The sequence below is a fragment of the Xyrauchen texanus genome, chromosome 30 (genome assembly GCF_025860055.1).
Source record: "Xyrauchen texanus isolate HMW12.3.18 chromosome 30, RBS_HiC_50CHRs, whole genome shotgun sequence".
Taxonomy (NCBI): Eukaryota; Metazoa; Chordata; class Actinopteri; order Cypriniformes; family Catostomidae; genus Xyrauchen; species Xyrauchen texanus.
Window position 1 is genome coordinate 8915208 of NC_068305.1, and position 16487 is coordinate 8931694.

A 16487-nucleotide genomic window follows, 5' to 3' on the forward strand; every position below is an offset into this window, starting at 1 on the left:
TTGGACCTGATACTGATAACAGCTTGGATGGTCTTTTTCATCTTTGGCTCGGAGAACATGATGAATGTTTTCAAAAACTACTTAAAATGTGGACTCGTCAGACCAAAATACATGATTCCTGTTCTACTTTCCATCTCAGATGAGACCGAGTCAACTCATTTCCTTTGTTAGTTGGCTGATGAAGGCTTTTTTGGCAGTTAAATGATAGTTTATGTATTCCATTTCAAGAGTGTAGTCCATCAATAGGCAAAGGTGATGCAGGCAGAGATCAATGAGGTGCATCGCAGTTCAACCAGCAGGTAATTTCGGTGAGGTACTTCCTAAGTCCAAGGTTCAGGCAGTGATATATGAAGTATCTGATGTCTTACAGTTGGAGTTGGCATCAGTTCATCCTCTGAAGTCAAAAAAACTGAGGTGATGTCTGGCTAGCACCTGCTGTAGTTTGTCGTCATCACTCAGTGACACATAGCAGTTTAGTCCAACACCAAGCAGGAATGGAGCTGGATCTGGCTGGCTCTGGTAACCTCGGAATATGAATCCAGAGGTTGAGACACGGAAACAAATAGAATAATATTAAAGTAGATGCCATTCAATTTTATGCAGAGTTATAGATCATGATAGAGGTTTCTGGTTCCGGCAGACCTAACATTAAAGCAGCCTAATTGTGAGTTGATGGATAAATTAATGAGTCTGGCTAAAGAGATCTTTAGTCTTTAGTCTAGACTTTAAACTAGTGAGTGTGCCTGCATCCCGAACAGTGTTAACTATTCCATAGTTCAGGAGCCAAGTATGAAAAGGATCTACATCCTTATGTGGATTTTTATATTCTTGGAATTATTAACAAGCCAGAATTTTGTGAACGTAATGAACGTTAAGGAATATAGCGTGTCATAAGGTCACTTAAGTACTGTGGAGTTAGACCATTCAAAGCTTTGTATGAAGTTAACAGAATTTTTAAATGAATACAAAATTTAACAGGTAGCCAATGTAATGACAAATAAATTGGGCTAATATGATCATATTCCTTGGTTGTAGTCAACACTCTGGCAGCTGTATTTTGAACCAATTGAAGTTTATTTATTAAACTTGCTGGACATCCTCCCTGTAATGCATTACAATAATCTAATCAAATATAACACCTAGGTTCTTCACTGTAGAAGACGACGTAAAAGTACATCCATCGAGAATCAAATGATATTTTAGCGGCTTATTTTTTTTTTAGAGGTTTTTGGTCCAATAATTAGTATCTCTGTTTTGTTGAAATTGATTTGAAGGAAATTTCTGGCCATCCAATTGATACCCTCTGCTAATTTGGAGAATTGTGAATTTTCATTGGGTTTAGAAGAAATATAAAGTTGGGTATTGTCGACATAACAGTTGAAAATTATTCAATGATTCCTGATAATATCAACCAGGGGAAGCCTCTTCTGAGTAACACCAAAAACATCACTGTAAATTGTAGCACCAACTCCTCCTCGACCCTTCAGACAAGGCTCATGTTTATAACAATAACCTGGGGGAGTAAATTCATTTAAACTAATATTCACCCGGACTAAGCCAGGTTTCAGACAAATGGAGCACATCCAAAATATGATCTGTAATAATTTCATTTACAATTAGTGCTTTGGTAGAAAAAGATTTAATGTTTAGTAGCCCTATCTTTGTATGATGTTTATCTCCAATTATATATACATTTTTTCTTCCAAGTTTGACCTTAATAAAAACATTTCTAAACGATTTAGTGAGAGTTTTGTGTTTCATGGTTTGGGGAACAGACACAGTCTCAGTCTCAGATGATATCTAGGTGATACAGTCTCTATGTGTTGTAGTTTATATGACCTGTGTGACATCTCAAGGCAGCTAGCAGACGTTCGGTTTAACCAGTTTGTCTTCTTCCTGATCTGGGCCCTAGTTAGTCAAATACCATCACTATTAACTCTTTCCCTGCCAGCATTTTTAAAAAAAAGTTGCCAGCCACCGCCAGGATTTTTGACGATTTTCGCTAAACTTTAATGGCCCGCAGAATATTTTCTTCCATGAATATATGAAGATGCTATATATCAAAATAAAGATCTGGGCCTCTGCTTTTAGGCAAAAAAACCCGATTTTATTTTATCTTCATTTGTTCTTTTTTTATTGCGACTTGAACAGAGGTAGGTTTTGTCAAAAAACAACATTTCAGACAAAAAGCTGAGAAAAAGGCATGTTTATGTCTGATATTTTGAGCTTCTCATACTCCACTTCTTCATGTTTGAGACGATCGCAGTCTGTTTCTTTGATCAAAGAGTTGCGTACTCTTTCAAAACATGCGCAGGGGTCTTCCTTACCGTATAACACCTAAAACACAGAAACCCGGAAAATTCCGTGTTTGGCAGGGAAGCGTTTTTTTCATAAAACACGGAAAATTCCGTGTTTGGCGGGGAAAGAGTTAAGACTATGAGCCAAATTACAAGAGAGGAGAGCAGCACCTTCCCTGGAGGGATGGAGTCCATCACTCTTTAGCAGGTCAGGCCTACCCCCAAACTCTTCCAATTGTATATAAATCCTATGCTATTCTCCAGACACTAATCTACTATAAACCACGACAAGCAGGGAGGGGGCCAGTGCATATTACAGTGTCTGACATCGTTTTTGCAAGTTCACACCTCTTTAATATTATCTTTAGCAATCTCCGACAGGCAAAGTTGGACATCGTTAGTGCCGACATGAATAATAATTGTACAAAATCTATGTTTAGCATTAGCCAGCACATCATTTTGATCTGATGTCAAACGCTCGAGTGCTGGAAATGCATTTAACAATGGTGGCTGAAGTATCTATTTCCACGTTCCTTACAACAGAATAACCAATTATTAAGGCTAGAGGCCGATTATTAGGCAGGCGCATCTGTGGGCAGCCTAGTGTTGTTGTGGAACACGTGTTCGATGCACGCTGCCCCTAGAGTCACTGCCAGAGTGAGCAGACCTCATCCAGTGCCTAAGGAAGGAGCTACGTTCCTTGGAGAAAACGGTAAGGATTAAATTCTTATAACTCCTTTATATTTAATTAAAAACATTTGATATGTTACTGCCAACTTCAAGAAAAAACGCAACAAACGCGATAGGCAACATGATGTTCGGCTACTTTGGATATTATCAGAGCAGAAGGGTTGCTATCATGTCACAAAAGTAAGCAAGAATTTTGCAATTACAGACAGTGAATCTGAGACTTTTCTGTGACTTTTTTGTTCTGTTTGTGTGTCTTATATTTGAGAGGGTTGTCACTCAATGCAGAGAAATAAGTAATAAAAAAGATACCAACGCACTATAGGCTATTGGTAGGCTACTGGCTTTGGTAAGCTCGGACGTTATCAGTTCTGCTGTCGGTACTGGAGAAATTAAGAAAATACATTTATTATTGCTATAAAGAGAAAGTTATTTTATCTCGCCAGCCATTTCTATGTATAATAATATGAAACCATTTGTCTGTGATGCAATTTAGCTATTCGCAGTCAGAGAGCGAGAGAGAGAGATATCGCTCATGCGGTGCCACAGCGAGCACAACATGAGCCCTGCTTAATGAGTGACAGAACTAAACATTCAAACGTAGCCTGTTTACACTTTAGATCTGTGATATTAGTCTGATTTTATTTTAGGTTTCGCCTTCCAAAGATTATAAAAAGAATATTTATACATAAGCCGCATTCTGTCTAGCACAACTTCCTTCCTTTCACAGCGGTGCACTGACATTTCTCCCTAAAACTCAAACTTAACGTCAGAATCAGCACGATCGGTGATTGTTGTAAAATGCAGTCTAGCTACTGTTGCTAAATTGCGGGACGCGTTTAATAATAAAAAGAGCGCAAGAGATACCGTTCCCAAGGTGGCGCGCACTCCGAAACAGACCACAACGAGACAAGCAAAGTATAGGCTACTTTGGGTTTCATGTGCGCGTCTAAACGATCAACTATACACAAAAATATGTCAAAACGACCGGCTTGGAGATTCACTTAAACACAGTTTATGTCTTAAATGGACGTAGTTATGGAAATAGTTGGGAGAAAATATGGTGCATCAGGAGCCTATTAGACTCTTAAAAGGGAAGCTGTCTAATAAACATGCTGACGATTGAGCCATTTCTGCGAATCAAACAACAAAAGGCAAAGAGAAAATCACTTACAGCTCTTGAATGAATAACTTCTGCATTAATAAGCATTAATCCATCTATGAGAAACTATGCAGTGTTATTTTACAATTGATTACTTTATTAGATTTCTTTTTAGACCACACCTGAACAGTAATGTTAGTAGACCTTCCTGAAATTAAATCACTGTGCCTATATAACATTTATCTTTGTGTAATTGTTTATCTTTTGTTTATATACAGTATATAAAACAAAAAGAACCGTTAAGAATACCGTTAAAGTACCGGATCGATAAGCAGTATCGGTAAGATAGTAATACCATTAAATCCTTAACGATACCCATCCCTAGTTATGCCTGTGCTTCTCTTGGATGCTCTGAATATTGGATTACGTGTCTGGATTGCCCCTTAATTAAAGCTGCATTTGGATCTCAACCTTCGTGTCTCGGAGCAGTTCGTAACACCTGCTTTGTTTATTTAATATATTTGTTATACATTATTTATACAATATATTTTTACATTATACATTTTTAATTTAAGTGTACAAGTGCAGATTGGTCAAGTGTTCAATAAATGTATTTGTTGAGAAATTTTGTCTATCTTAAGTAATTATTTGTGTTACATTTTATCTTTCAAATAAAAGGTTCAAATAAGAGGTTAAAAACAAGCACATATCTGCCAAAATAAATCGGCAGCATTAATCGGCCATAGACCGACCCGGATTTCAAAAGATCGGCATCGGCCTGAAAAAACCCATATCGGTCGACCTCTAATTAAGGCTCTTTCAACATGATTCTCGGCGGGTGCATCACTGAGTGGGTAGAATCGATTGGAAATCCTAAAAGGAACGGGAGAGTGGTGTCGCTTTGCTGAGCGAGTATGCCATAGAGACATCACCCAAACGCATTGTTGCGGGGGCTCTAGAGCCGGAACCAAAGTGTGTTTGTTGCTCGCTGTACAACCTGCATCTGTGTGTCTCTAACTCATTAATCTTCTCCATCAGCCTGACTACTTCCTTACATTTATCACATGTGAATCCCTCACTGCTGATGGAAGAAGCTGTAGTAAACATGTGGCATGCAATGCAGGAAGAAATACCATGAGCGGATGTCATGACTTACCATAATTGTTTGTTGTTGTTGATATTGTTGTTCTTGAGTGGCGAGGGTTTGAGATAGATGTGGTTTCTAATCAGATGTTTGAGATTGATGGAAAAATCTGTGTAAAACACAGCGTAGAAAACGAATGCACGTAGTCGAGATGCGAGATGTAGGCTGAGCCCCAAGAAGCACTTCTGGACAGTGTTGATGTATGGCTTCCGCTTTGCATAGCTAAGTCTTAACTTGCATCTGTGGATGCAGCAGCGAATGGTTTATAAAGGTTTACCAAAGTATTCCCGAGCCCATGTCATGATATCCATCACAGACGCATGACAGTTTTTAAGACAGTGACGTCTGAGGGAATCGGAGATCACGCGTATTAGGATGTGGTTTTCCAGTAGGACAACGGAAAACCACATACTGCCCGGATTACAGTTTAAGTCCATGGCTGCATAAGAAGAGAGTTCAGGTGCTATATTGACCTGCCTGCAGTCCTGACATGTCTACAATTGATAATATGTGGCACATTATGAAGCACAAAATATGGCCCCGTACAATTGCACAGATGAAGGATGAATAATGGATGAATGGTGAAATATTCTGCTTGCTAAACTAAACAAATTTGTGTCTTCAATGCCAGAACACTCATAATGTTATTAGAAGAAATGGTGATATTACACAGTGGTAAACACTCGATTGTCTCAACTTTTTTGGAGCCTGTTGCAATGATCTGATTTTAAATTAGTGTTGTTGTAGTGTTTTCAAAATAGCACAGGGTGAATCGAATTTACAAATCACTACTTTTTGTTTTTATTAGCATTTTCCATACCGTCCCAACTTTTTTTACATTTCGGTTGTATATTACACAATTCTAAATGTACTCAAAATCCAAAAGGTACACTTACGTTCCGAGATTCTCAACATGTCCGAGGCAGGTGGAGAAACAGTAATTGTAGGCGATGACAATGGACGGGTACAATGACTGGAAATGTAACACAATGACTGAGTTGCTATAGAAACGTGACTCTGGTTCCATGATTAGTGGAATGCACTGTGGGGCTCTCTGCTGGGCACGCTGCTGTGTGCTTGGAGTCACTGGGATGTAATTCATTGGCTTTGCAATCCTTAACATCATTGACTCCACGCGATACTACAAGAGGAGGAGAGAGATTTATTTTTGCAAAAGTTTTGTTACGTTTTTTCAGCAAAACTAAAAACATGTTTACAGTAATGCACTTAGCAATGGAAGTCTATGCAACAGCATAAATGATTTTAAAGTGTAACCATGACAAACTATACTTGAGATTTGGTACTTGCTGTTCAAATAACACATAATGGAACATCAGGCAAAAAGGAGACTACAGTCATGTACTCTGATGTGTTTGAAAGACTGATTTAGATGGATACTGACCTGTGACCCCCTGGTGAGCACATGGAGGAACTGGATCCCAAACACACGTGCAAGCTCACTTGTCCGGCCAATAACATCCTGCTTCTGGAGCAACTGCATTATACCGCACACACGGCTAACATAGTGATCCACCATCTTCCACCTGATACAAACAACATCATAACAGACAAAATGCAATAGTTAGCGTATGTTCAGAAGGGCATAATACCTGATCTATTCATGCAGTTACAGCATTAATACGGTGCAGCTTCTGTATTGTATGCATAGAATAATCGAATGTCTTACATTGGACAAAATGTTCAAATGTGCACTGATGATTATTTATTCTAACATGAAGAGGTGATGTGACAATAATATATCCACTGCTTAAAACATTCATCGTTACCAGAGATGGACGGGTTACTTTAAAATGTAATCCAGTACAACTGACTTAAAAATGTATTCAGTATCATATTACAAATATCGATTCATTAAAATACATTTAACATAAATGTAACTAAATACAGTAACATTTGTTGTATCTTAATTACGTAATGCTGTTCAAGTATTTTGTTACTCCACAAGGCTGATTGTAACATACTGCATACAATTCCACTGCTTTCAAAAAGTGCAGGGAGTACACAGTATGTACAGTGTAGTATGCAGTAGCTGCACACTAGAATTCCATGATCATAGCCTTAGTCAAAAGATAAATGGATTAAACAATGTCGTAAGCAATTATATTTACTGGAACTACTCTGCAGTAAGGCCCCTCATTAGGCAGGTGACTGATAAGGGATCATTTCTCACCTGTGCAAGTGTGTGTTGTGGTCAAACCAGTCTGAGAGTGTGCGATGGCTGTAGAGAGGAAAGCGCTGGTGCAGGAGGTGGAATGCAACATTCTCAAAAGAGTAGTTATTCAATGCAGCCTGTAAACATACAAGAGACACTTCAATTCAACAAAGAATCGGGGCCACCAAAAGTGACATAAATGCTATAGATATTTCAAATGTGGAGGGAAACTGCCCCTGCATGATAAAAACTGAAAATGAGCAGTTGTTACCTTAAAGCAAGGGTTGGAACCTTTTTCCCATTAAGGGCCATTCGAGTATTTAAGAAATTATCCGCGGGCCAAACAATTGCTTGCAATTTATGATTGTGGGTTGAAATTAGTGCCAGACTGATTTATTACATTAAAATAGTAGATTTAATAAATAGTATATTTGTCCTGTGTAAATAACAATATATAGGAACTGTATCTAAAATAAATAAGGGGTGATAAAAAAAATACAAATAAAACAGGCTGGAAAAATAGACATTTATTCATTTTAATATCCTTTATATATTTTGAATGTGTTGAAACTTGAAACTGAGTGACACACCCTAAAAACTGCACCGTTAGAACGGTTTCATGCTGAAGATCCACTTAAAAGTATGTTTTTTTTTCTCTCTATCTCGTAAATGTAAATGAGTGTAAATGCCAACATCATCATATATGTCGAAAGGACTGAAGCCTGTCATGCAAAACATGAACTCATTGATGATGTCATAAAATATCAATCTGCTTTTTTATTCCATCAGATACTCATGGTTGGAAGCTTCCGTAAATATATAGTTTATACGTAGGTTTACGTCCTTCATAAATGTAATGGTGCAATGTTCAAATATTTAGTAGTGCGTATATATTGACTAGGTGCCCATTTACGCCACAACTAGGCTGAGCTGTAACTAACGTATAACTGGTGCAACAGGCCCCTGATGTTTATTTAGCCATTTATTGTATTTTTACTTATTCTTTATTTTCTCAGAGTTCATTTCCAGAATTTGTTGACAATGTATGATAATAATAATGTAAAATATACTTTAATTAAAATATTTGTTTAAGAAAGCAGCCTTCAGAAACATTTGCATAGTCATATGCGGTGCAAAATCCACATAGAAAAGGTCAGTTTTCATTCCAGCTAAAATATTTGCTATATCGCCCACCATACCGGTAATCGTGAGTTTTTTGTTTTTGGCATCATTCGGAGTAAATTCTAGAGACTGTTGTGTGTGAAAATCCCAGGAGATCAGCAGTTACAGAAATGCTCAAACCCATCTGGCACCAACAATCATCCATACGATTATCTAATCAGCCAATCGTGTTACACCATTGCAGTGCATAAAATCATGCAGATATGGGTCAGGAGCTTCAGTTAATGTTCACATCAACCATCAGAATGGGGAAAGAATGTGATCTCAGTGATTTTGATCGTGGTATGATTGTTGGTGCCAGACGAGCTGGTTTCAGTATTTCTGTAACTGCTGATCTCCTGGGATTTTTCACACACAACAGTCTCTAGAATTTACTCAGAATGGTGACAAAAACAAAAAACATTCAGTGAGTGGCAGTTCTGTGGATGAAAATGCCTTGTTGTTGAGAGAGGCCAACAGTGAATGGCCAGACTGGTTAGATCTGATAAAGTCTACAGTAACTCGGATAACTGCTCTGTACAATTGTGGTGAGAAGAATATAATCTCAGAATGCTAGTCTGATATGCGTGTTGGCACTGTTTTGGCGGTATGAGGGGGACATACACAATATTAAGCAGGTGGTTTTAATGTTGTGGCTGATACCGATCAGCCACAAATATGTTGTATCGTATCGTAAGCTTCATTAGTGATACGATATGTATGGGTGAGGAAAAGATCAATATTTAAGTCCTTTTTTTTTTACATAAATCTCCACTTTCACGTCCACATTCTTATTTTGTTTTTTGGTGATTACGTTCTTCGTGCATATTGCCACCTACTGGTTGGGGCTGGCCAAATGTGGATTTTTATAGTAAAAAATAACTTAAATATTGATCTTTTTCTCACCCACACTTTTTTATAACCCACACTTATCATATCGCTTCTGAAGACATGGATTACTGGAACCACTGGATTACTTTTATGATGTCTTTGTAACTTTTGAAGAGTCAATGTTCTGGCCAACATTTACTTGCCATAAGAACCTAAAGAGCGCAGATATTCTACTAAAAATCTTTTTTTCGTTCTGCAGAGGAAAGAAAGTCATACACATCTGGGGTGGTATGAGGGTGAGTAAATGATGAGAGAATTTTCATTTTTGGTTGAAATCCCTTATCCCTTTAAGGAACTATTTCGGCCTGATATGAGCCTTAAAATAATTATTTAAGTTGGTGTTACCTCATGTAGTATGGTTGATTCAGTCAAATAAAAATAGATATATTTGTAGCGCTGCCAGTCGATTAAAACTTTTAACCGTGATTAATTGCACGGTTTTTCATAGTTAAATCACAATTAATTGCAGATTTTGAAAGTAAAAATTTTACCATATATATTTTTCCCTGTCAAAATGCTTTTAATTAATTTTTTTAGAAAAGAAATCAAAACAATATGGAACAATAATGTTTTATTAACATTTTCCAAATAAAGCATTCAACAGTATAAAGTCAGAAAGGCACCAAAATACCACCAAATTAAGTAACATGTTTCCCAAAGTGTAAGTAGGAGGTTGACTAATTGAAATAACTATTTCCCATAGGTTGAGTATTCATTACAATGGGCTATGACAGATAAACCTCATCCTCAAATGGTAATGACAGTTAAACCCTCATCTTTTAAACCTTCATCCTACAAAATATACAAATTAATACAGCAATCGTGAAGCTGCATTTACATGATTCGCTGCGCTTTGAGCTCCACATGAAAAGCACGCAGAGAACGCAGAGAACATCTTGTTTGCTTTTCGCACTGGCATAGTCCACGTAATGATACTTCATCCAAATTGTCCGGTAAGATGGAAGATGGACGTGACACCGAGAAAATGGTGATGCCTCACTCCAGTGTGTCATCTGAATGTGGCTTATCACAAGTCCCATCTGGGTTCATTTTGAACTAACAATTATAGTTAAGAGGTCCTTTCTGTGTGTGTTAGTGGTGTGTGCATCAGTGTAATTATCCCTAACACATTGCAAAGGTTCTGTTGTATTCCAACAAGTGTTCAGAACTCAAATGGAGTTATAAACAAAGATTAATAAATGCTGTTTATTCATGATAACTAATGCATTTACTAATATTAACAAATGGAACCTCATTTGTAAAGTTTTACCAATTAAGTCAATTGAAGCATTTGACAGATGGACAATGTGCTGCCATCTAATAAGTAAGAATATGTGAAAGTCAAGAGTACCTCAGTCTTCATAACCCTCCACAGGTTGAGGACAATGCGTCCAACAATATGGATTTCTGTCATAGTGTCCACACCATATTCGTCTTTCTCTGCTGTGAAGCGATTCTCTTTTGTATCTCCTGTGAAAGTAATGACATCAAATACAGCTCTGGAATGAAGAGGCCACTGTTCAGTTTCTCTGGATTTACTATTTATAGGTAGTTGATTGAGTAAAACTAACAACTTTGTTTTATTCTATAAAGTACTGACAACCTTTCTTCCAAATTCCAAATAAAAATGTCATTTAGGAGCATTTATTTGCAGAAAATGACAACTGGTGAAAATACAAAATACAGTGTTTTCAGACGCAATACTAATGTATTAACTTAAGAAGAGTTCAGAAATATTTGTGGAATCGGTGATGATCTGGGGTGCTTCAGCATGGCTTGAATCGGGCAGATTCATCTTTGTGAAGGACGCATGAATCAAGCCACATACAAGATTATACTGGAAGAAAACTTGCTTCCTTCTGCTCTGACAATATTCCCCAACTCCGATGATAGTTTTTTTCCAGAAGGACAATGCTCCATGCCACACAGCCAGGTCAATCAATGTGTGGATGAGGACCACCGGATCAAGACCGGCAGGTCTGGAGATCAATCTCCAGACCTGAACCCCATTGAAACCAGCATTTTTTTAATGTATTTTTTTTAAATGATTAGTTTGTAGTTGCCTCAAAATCAATACCCACAATACAGCAACAAGCATTTTCATATATATTTCATCTGTTCGTCTATTATTTGTATAGTCATTTTATTTTTGGATCATCCATCAACTAATCCTTGGTAAACAACACACATTTTACGCTCATTTTGATTTGGATGTGACTGAAAATGCGGTTATCTGTGTCAGTTAGTTGTTTTCTGTGAAAATAGTTTCTACACTTCCATCAGTTCGTCCCTTTCATAGAGATCTGTATAGACCCGCTGTGAGGACAAGAGCATGAGAGGCGGGCACTATCACATTGATGGACAGCGTATTAATGAATCAGCGCTAGTGATGCCAATGTCTCCCCTCAAGTGACTTAGCAGTTACCCCCTCACATTCACACCATGCTGTTTTAACTAAGTGATATTGCAATGAAATGAAGGAGATATGCGCTCTTCAACTGAAACTTTATCCACTGGGTGTCGCTGTTTGATAGAGTGACTGCAAAAAGATGACTGATATACACATTGTTTTAGTTCACATTGTGTAATATTTTATTTGTCGTTTATTTTGCTCACCCAAATATTTGAGGAGACATTATTTTTGAGGAGACAAATATTTGCCACCCTTGCCTAATCTGAGAAATCACCACTGATAGATATATATATATATATATATATAATGACGGGGGATGTTTCAATGTGGTCAAATTTTTCTTTGCATGCTATCGCTTCAATATATAACACTTGATTATCTATTCAAAATAACATAATATGCATTGAAGTGAAAATATGCTTATCACAGATGACAGATTTACTGTACTGTAGAACCAACCAACTCTAACTGTAGAAATGGAGGGATAAGAATAATTTTAATAATAACACTATCGGCCTAGATATTGGCTGATAACCAATAATTACTATCGGCACAGATTAATCGGTAAAATCGATATATCGGTCTACCTCTAATAAGTATAACTGTATGCATGCAGTTCTTGTGTTTTCAATGACAGACTATCATTATAATGGTTGCTGTGCTGTAACAAACACAAGGCCAGTTTAAAAAAAATTGCCTGACAATTGGCATGACAGGGATGTATGCACAAAGCCCTGCCGTTTAACTACCTCTACACCTGGTGCCGTTCTAAACACCATACATTCTCTTGAATGGCCTATTGTGTTTGTGCCATAACTGAGTCTGGAGATTCATTTTGAATGAGAATATGCAATATATAATAAAATATTTCTAAATGAAGAATTATCCTGCTCTAAACAAACACAAACTAAACAAAAGCAATGCTTGTGCTAGCTGAGCTAACCTCACCTGGGACACGGGAGAGCTGCTGGCACAGGTCCACACCCAGTGTTGACGCCCGCTGCAGTAGGTAGCCCCAAGAGTGCATCTGGACCTCATAGCCAATCAGTATGTCTGGGTCATACCTGCAAAAAGTGGGGGGAGGGGGGCATTATGAGTAACCCCTCATGACTACTGATATTTTTTTGATATCAGCACATACAGGTACTGGTAATAATACCCAAAATGCACATGGTTAACCTACTTTGTCATTATGTTATTGATCTTTTCAAACAGCTCCTTCTCATCGCTGGCATAGGTGAACTGCAGTCCTGTCACACCAGATCTAAAAAGCAGAGGAGCTGTGCTGCTTGAGGCTAAAATCAGAACACATTTAAAAATGTCAACAAGACATAGTGAATACTATATGAAACAGGTCATCTTGCCTAATAAGACTAGGACTATGTTAAAACTAATAAACAATAAGGACTATGACATAACATAATTACTTTGATGCATCAATTAATTTTCTGTTCTCATTTAAAGCACAATACTCTGTAAAGTGGTAAAAATCACAGCCAATCAGAATGATGTTCATAGAGCGCAACAGTGCCTGCCCACTTTTTCAGCTTTCTTGGTTCTGGAAGTACCCAGAGTTTTTATAAAATCCTTCATAAACTAGTTCTAAGCCATGAACTAAACCAGCCATCTCCGAGGTGCATCACAACATGACAAACAAAAGGTATAAAACCGTGTACTGTCTTTAATGAGGGCAAACTCTAATCCAATGAAGCACTGAATGACGTAATCAAATTAAAAACAATGGAAAAACATAAACGTATTGACTTGAAGTTGTGGATTACAAGTATAAAAACAATGTATTAAAATTTGACTGCTAACAGGGCTCCTGCATATTTTGACTATTAAAATTCCATGACTTTTCCATTTCTGTTTTCATGAATTTCCAAAACTCTTTTGCAGCATTTTCAAATGTTTTTACTATGGCTGTTGATGTGTTAATTCAGTGCAATTGATTATATATAAAAAAAACAAGTTAAACGAATTAACACAATTAATCATGTCCCCGGACGATAATATGGAATATTTCTACCACTGGAGCACTTCAAGCTTGAAGTACCACCTGTTTTCAGCAGGGGGCAGTAATTGAAACTCAATCTGTATGGGCAAAGCACAACTGTAGAACAAACCACAGGCTTACTTGACCCTTGCGACGTCACAAGATGAGAATGCGTTCTTGCGTTCAAACGCAGTTAGACGGAGCACAATTCCAAACACGCAGATCTCAAGGCATGTTCCAAACCACGTTTAACTTGACACAGTGAACTAAAATGTATTTGTTTATGGCACGACACAACCAAAGTGAGCCACAAAAGCATTTGTCTGACTTATGTTTACATTGATGCGTCCTTAGAATAGCCCTTATAATAAAATAAATCTCTGACAGATTGACTAATACAACTGCAAAATGGATGGCTGAGGAAAATTTTTTGTCTCATCAATACTTTACATGTCTGCCACAATAATGTAAAATGCATTTGAATTATCTGAATTATTATTTTTATAATTATTTAAAAATCTAACTATTTATAGTCATTTAATCATTATATATTACTGTTATTATAGAATTATTGTTATTAAAGGGGCTTTTTCAGCAAATATTTATATATGCGATCAATTCCGGTTAATTCAATTAATTACTCACCATATCATGTAATTAATTCGATTACATTTTTATTCAATTGACCGCCCTAGTTCGTGTAGGCTATATAACAGTCAAAACATTATACAATACCACTAAAGCAATGACATTACATTTGTAATATTTCAAGAAATTTTTATTTATTTATATTTAATTTTTTGTTGTTGCTGTGAACACATTATTTTTGCCTAGTCCTCTCACCACATATTTGTCTCACTGTCAGCTTTTTAATACCCACTTCGATTTTTTTATATGCAACTTTTTTCCTATTCAAATAGTGGAAAATATGCAGGCATATAGGATATGCATGTATAGTCAAATGTTAACCGCTGGGTTTTATTAAACTCCCGAGACGATCTGAGATTATTTGCAGCGCTCTGTTTTCGGACCACTGAGACAGAGAGAGAAACTCTTCAAATGCGCGTTCTGTGTAAACTATATATACACACACCTAAAGGATTATTAGGAACACCATACTAATACTGTGTTTGCCTTCAGAACTGCCTTAATTCTACGTGGCATTGATTCAACAAGGTGCTGAAAGCATTCTTTAGAAATGTTGGCCCATATTGATAGGATAGCATCTTGCAGTTGATGGAGATTTGTGGGATGCACATCCAGGGCACGAAGCTCCCGTTCCACCACATCCCAAAGATGCTCTATTGGGTTGAGATCTGGTGACTGTGGGGGCCATTTTAGTACAGTGAACTCATTGTCATGTTCAAGAAACCAATTTGAAATGATTCGAGCTTTGTGACATGGTGAATTATCCTGCTGGAAGTAGCCATCACAGGATGGGTACATGGTGGCCATAAAGGGATGGACATGGTCAGAAACAATATTCAGGTAGGCCGTGGCATTTAATCGATGCCCAATTGGCACTAAGGGGCCTAAAGTGTGCCAAGAAAACATACCCCACACCATTACACCACCACCACCAGCCTGCACAGTGGTAACAAGGCATGATGGATCAATGTTCTCATTCTGTTTACGCCAAATTCTGACTCTACCATCTGAATGTCTCAACAGAAATCGAGACTCATCAGACCAGGCAACATTTTTCCAGTCTTCAACTGTCCAATTTTGGTGAGCTCTTGCAAATTGTAGCTTTTTTTTCCTATTTGTAGTGGAGATGAGTGGTACCCGGTGGGGTCTTCTTTTGTTGTAGCCCATCCGCCTCAAGGTTGTGCGTGTTGTGGCTTCACAAATGCTTTGCTGCATACCTCGGTTGTAACGAGTGGTTATTTCAGGCAAAGTTGCTCTTCTATCAGCTTGAATCAGTCGGCCCATTCTCCTCTGACCTCTAGCATCAACAAGGCATTTTTGCCCACAGGACTGCCGCATACTGGATGTTTTTCCCTTTTCACACCATTCTTTGTAAACCCTAGAAATGGTTGTGCATGAAAATTCCAGTAACTGAGCAGATTGTGAAATACTCAGACCGGCCCGTCTGGCACCAACAACCATGCCACGCTCAAAATTGCTTAAATCACCTTTCTTTCCCATTCTGACATTCAGTTTGGAGTTCAGGAGATTGTCTTGACCAGGACCACACCCCTAAATGCATTGAAGCAACTGCCATGTGATTGGTTGATTAGATAATTGCATTAATGAGAAATTGAACAGGTGTTCCTAATAATCCTTTAGGTGAGTGTATATATATATATATATATATATATATATATATATATATATATATAAAAAGTGTATTGCTTGTCGATTTACCATGACGCATCTGACCTGAAGTACAACAATCTTTATCAACAATAATGGCGCCGGTCATCTGGGTTGTGTCTGAATTGGGGAGAGGGGCATCAGAACTGAGGCAGTAGAATAAGGCACAAATTGGGTCAAACTCAGGGTCAGGCTCAAGGTCTCGGCGGGTCCTTGCATGGAGCTCCATGCTCATCAGTGTGAGGTACTGCACCTACAGCATGGGGATTAAAGCCTGAAATTAGAATACTTCAAACCCAATGACATT

The 16487-nt window shown here is 37.7% G+C and overlaps 1 protein-coding gene across 1 annotated transcript in view; it reads right to left on the reverse strand.

The window, feature by feature from the left end:
* The window catches only part of LOC127623809 (DNA polymerase zeta catalytic subunit-like), a 110686-nt gene that overhangs the window by 13667 nt on the left and 80532 nt on the right, over positions 1-16487 (reverse strand). Inside the window, exons 17-23 of the mRNA XM_052098332.1 lie at positions 16232-16433; positions 13052-13163; positions 12817-12932; positions 10807-10925; positions 7422-7540; positions 6633-6774; positions 6127-6371 (exon numbers count right to left, since the gene is read on the reverse strand). Of these exons, the coding sequence (XP_051954292.1) occupies positions 6127-6371; positions 6633-6774; positions 7422-7540; positions 10807-10925; positions 12817-12932; positions 13052-13163; positions 16232-16433 (1055 nt within the window). The remainder of the gene's footprint in view (positions 1-6126; positions 6372-6632; positions 6775-7421; positions 7541-10806; positions 10926-12816; positions 12933-13051; positions 13164-16231; positions 16434-16487) is intronic.